The sequence below is a fragment of the Carex rostrata genome, chromosome 24 (assembly GCF_964058835.1).
Source record: "Carex rostrata chromosome 24, lpCarRost1.2, whole genome shotgun sequence".
Taxonomy (NCBI): Eukaryota; Viridiplantae; Streptophyta; class Magnoliopsida; order Poales; family Cyperaceae; genus Carex; species Carex rostrata.
Window position 1 is genome coordinate 5,904,497 of NC_135941.1, and position 3,699 is coordinate 5,908,195.

At 39.3% G+C, this 3,699-nt stretch overlaps 1 protein-coding gene across 2 annotated transcripts; it reads right to left on the reverse strand.

The window, feature by feature from the left end:
- Positions 1–665: 665 nt before the first annotated feature.
- LOC144575393 (uncharacterized) lies at positions 666–3,450 on the reverse strand. 2 transcript variants are annotated; one of them, XM_078325526.1, is made up of 2 exons: positions 3,163–3,450; positions 666–2,179 (listed from the first exon to the last, which is right to left on the reverse strand). In XM_078325526.1, the coding sequence occupies exon 2, from the start codon at positions 2,059–2,061 to the stop codon at positions 865–867; it is 1,197 nt and encodes a 398-aa protein (XP_078181652.1). In that variant the 5' UTR covers positions 2,062–2,179; positions 3,163–3,450; the 3' UTR covers positions 666–864. The 2 variants fall into 2 exon arrangements, with proteins under 2 accessions (XP_078181652.1, XP_078181653.1); XM_078325527.1 differs by having other exon boundaries at positions 666–2,176; positions 3,163–3,441.
- Positions 3,451–3,699: the final 249 nt, after the last annotated feature.

Here is a 3,699-nt window from a genome sequence, read left to right on the forward strand (position 1 = left end):
AAATCAAGTGATAAAAATGTTGAAAAATGAATGTATTAAAATTAACTTGAAAACTCACACGTTTGACTGCTTGACTTGATAACAAATAAATTCAAAAAATTATAAAATTTTACATGTAAATGCACAACTAATAAAGTAGATCGGTTTGGATTCACCGTTTAAAGTCAATTTGATAGATTTTGGAGTTGGTGTTATATAGATTAAAATGACACTAATGCTGTACTAGCCAGACTCCATATTATCCTATCCTTTATTTCAAATTTTCCAACTAAAAATCTATCCTTATCATTATTTTTGCTTCCTATTATTCCTATTAAATTCTTGAAACTACCACACTACCCAAATAAGGTCTTAAGTTGTCTGACTACCGCCTGTCTAATGGGCACCACAACACTGGTCATGCATCACTCAGTAATTAATACAATTGAAGGAGATCGCACCTTCACATAAATTCCTGCATTTTCGTGCTAGACCCATAACATGCTACTTTAGTACCAGCAATTTACGCTTATCGCATCAAATAGTGTATACATTACTCTTCCCATTTTTTTTTTTGACAATTATACAAAGTATAATACCCATCAGGAATATGTCATTTCATTGTTTGATGAACATATGCCCCAGAAAATATGTAAAGAAAAAGGATGCCAGAAAACACATGTAAATTCGCAAAGGGATTCTAGTAATGCTTCATTGCTAGAGCTACTGATTGTTAAAAGAAAAACTTTACAGCAAAACCTTTTCTCGTTACCACAAAACTGTTAACATTACTTGATTCGCTCCCAAAAACAAAAAAAAAACAAAAACAAAAAAGGGTAAATAAAATATTTCTAGGTTTCCATTTTTTAACTACCCCACTCAACTTCAATAACTCGGTACTTCTCTGAGCGGTAGCATCGGCCTTGAAACAGATGAGGGTGATGAACTGGATGGGGACCCGCTAAGGAGGCCCGCCCGGAAGTAACCGGGCAAGTCGTCAGACATCCCCTCTGACCCCACCATGGTGCGAAATGACATAGACCCCTGCTTTGTACTTGTCTCAGAGTTTCTCTCCAGATCCTGGTAGCTTCGGTTCCCGATTAGAGATGCTCCATCAGAATAATAGTCATCATAAGGCAACAACTCGGTGATTGTTCTACCATTCTGCCCCAGTTCCCATTCTATGACGAGTGCATCATTCACCGGGTAAAAGACCAAGATCAAAATCCCAATTGAAATGCCACTTAGGCTTGTTAAAAAGGATGAGAAGGTCATTAACTGAACCCAGAAGCTTCCCGGGTGGGGCATAACTGAAAATCCCAGGAGAAGAAGGCGTAACAGTGAGAGGCTAGGAACCCAGAAGCCGATACATGCCACCCGGTTTTTCAACCGCTTGTTTACTGCTTCTTTGAACACCACACACCCTTTATAACCCAAGTTGCATATCAATATCAATTCGATTACTGCTAGTGAAATTGTAACAAGAACCGGGTACATGCATAGGTATTCTTTGGTTCCTCCTACATCAACTGATAGAGAGGTTCTTGTAAAAGATTTCGGCAGTTTTTGATTGCCACTTTGATCAGTTAACTTGGGCACCAAGAAAACCAGCAATGATATCAAGACCAAAGCAGGTATACAGAGAAGCAACATGTAACGTATGGTCTTTACATTCCATCTCCGACTGAGTGCCCCCGAGTCACGCTGTTGTAATGAGGCCCGCAAAAGAAATACAAATCCAAATAGAATGCATGGCTCAGCAAAGCCTAGATTGAATACCAGATACCCTTTGCATACATTTTCCTGTGCAGCTAGGTCAGTGAAGAGTTTCCTTTTCACCAGACTTGTTCTGAGCACCTCCCCGATAGATAGAAGAATTGAAATTAGGGTTAGTAAAATGCGGGTGATCCAGGGACCATTAAAATAGGAGAGATGGGAGGATCTGAACTGTTGGATCTTGACATGGAGGTGAAGGCATTTGATAAGAGAAACTATACATAGGAGGACGAAGAGAAAGAAGAAAGAAAGAGATGCCCAACTGAACGCATCGGCGGCAGAGGTGTTGATTATGAGGTCGGGCATCAGCCGATAAGCGGGTCCCACGCATGCTCTCCTCTAGCATCGATACCACACAGTGGCCCGCACAGTTCTCCCGCCACAAGGCTGAGAGCCACTCCTTGTATATTTTAGGGTTAAGCTACTATTTCACACAAGAAAAATAACAAGTAGAAAAGAGCATCTGTTAGTCCTTGAATAATAATACAATAATTATTAACAGTTTACTTGGTAGTAACTCTTGAAGAAGAGACAAGATTTTAAATGGTAAAAATTGGATGCACATCTAGGTATTAAAACTACAAAAGTATTCAATTGCAGTAAACACAAGTGGTGAGGTACGTAAAAGTGGCCTCTTGGGACTTAAAATTGTAAGAGAAAAGCTCAAGTAAAACAGGTCTATGACATGTTTATAGGTGCTGACAAGGAAACAAGTATTTCAGTGCTTCTGCCTCTAATACCCTAATTGATAGATCCAAACAAATAGTCGACAGGAAAAAATAAATGATCAAATGACATCATTCCTTGATCATACAATCAATTGGCTGACATTCCAAAATTAGACCAATAACATCCCTCGATCATTCAGCCACACCGCAACAATAAGCCAAAGAACTCAAACGGTCAAATGATCTCCATTTGGTAGAGAAACATGACAAACCCCTTAAATGCATAATATACCCCGAGAATACCTCCACAGTAAAACCCACATGAGAAGCCCTGACATTCCATTCTGTTAACCATCAGCATATCATGGTATATGTGAGATCAAGGGATGCCTTCGTTTGGTCCCAAGTGGAGATGAAAATTCCCCATAAATCAATCCATCTAGTGGGTCACCAAATTGATACATAAACCCCTTAAAACAAATTTAACACCACAATTTTCACAAGCTATAAGGTTTCCAATAAGTGTGATAATTTTAAATCTCAATACTGTCTCACCAAATTTATCATGTTATCAAACAAATAGTCAAGATATTCATCAACCAGGTTAACTGTACCATAAACTTCGGAGAAAAGTAAAACTACAAACCTACATTCAACCTTCGATTTCTAAACAATCAAACAAAACAAGGAAAAGAGAAATAATGAAATGTTTCGCTGAGGAAATCAAGAGAAGTGATACCTAGAGAAGATGTATCAAGCAAGCAAACCCGCATGGACAACCCAGCCGAGGTAAAATCGGTAGAAAATGAATCAATCCAGGGCTCAAACAAGAGCCCCCAAAGAAACAATCTCGGATCCACCAATCGGTCAATGGTCGCTCGATTGATGGCCGCTCCAAGAGGGCCGAAACCCTAGATTCTAACAGAGAGAAAGTGAGAGGAGAGAGAAGGAGAAGGGAGGCTAGAGATAGAAAGACAAGGAGACGGGAGGAAGAGAGAGAAAAACGAGAGGAAAGAGAGAGAGTTGATTACAGACTGTCACCAGCTGGCCTTCGGCTCGGATTTACCGAAGCTAACCTCATCCGAGCCTACGTGGCGGGGATCATGGCCTGTCTCTCTGATTTTCTGCGGACCCGGAGTATGGTTATTTTGTCTGAAATTAAAATTGATCTTGTTTCTCCTACTGTGATTGGTGGGTATATGGATTATTTCTAATATTTGGAAAACAAAATGTAAAATTCAAATAATTAATCTAAATTAATAAATGTGATATGTAT

Bases quoted from the DNA above. Each gene is read 5' to 3' on its own strand.
- LOC144575393 (XM_078325526.1), bottom strand. From the start codon at position 2,061: ATGCCCGACCTCATAATCAACACCTCTGCCGCCGATGCGTTCAGTTGG.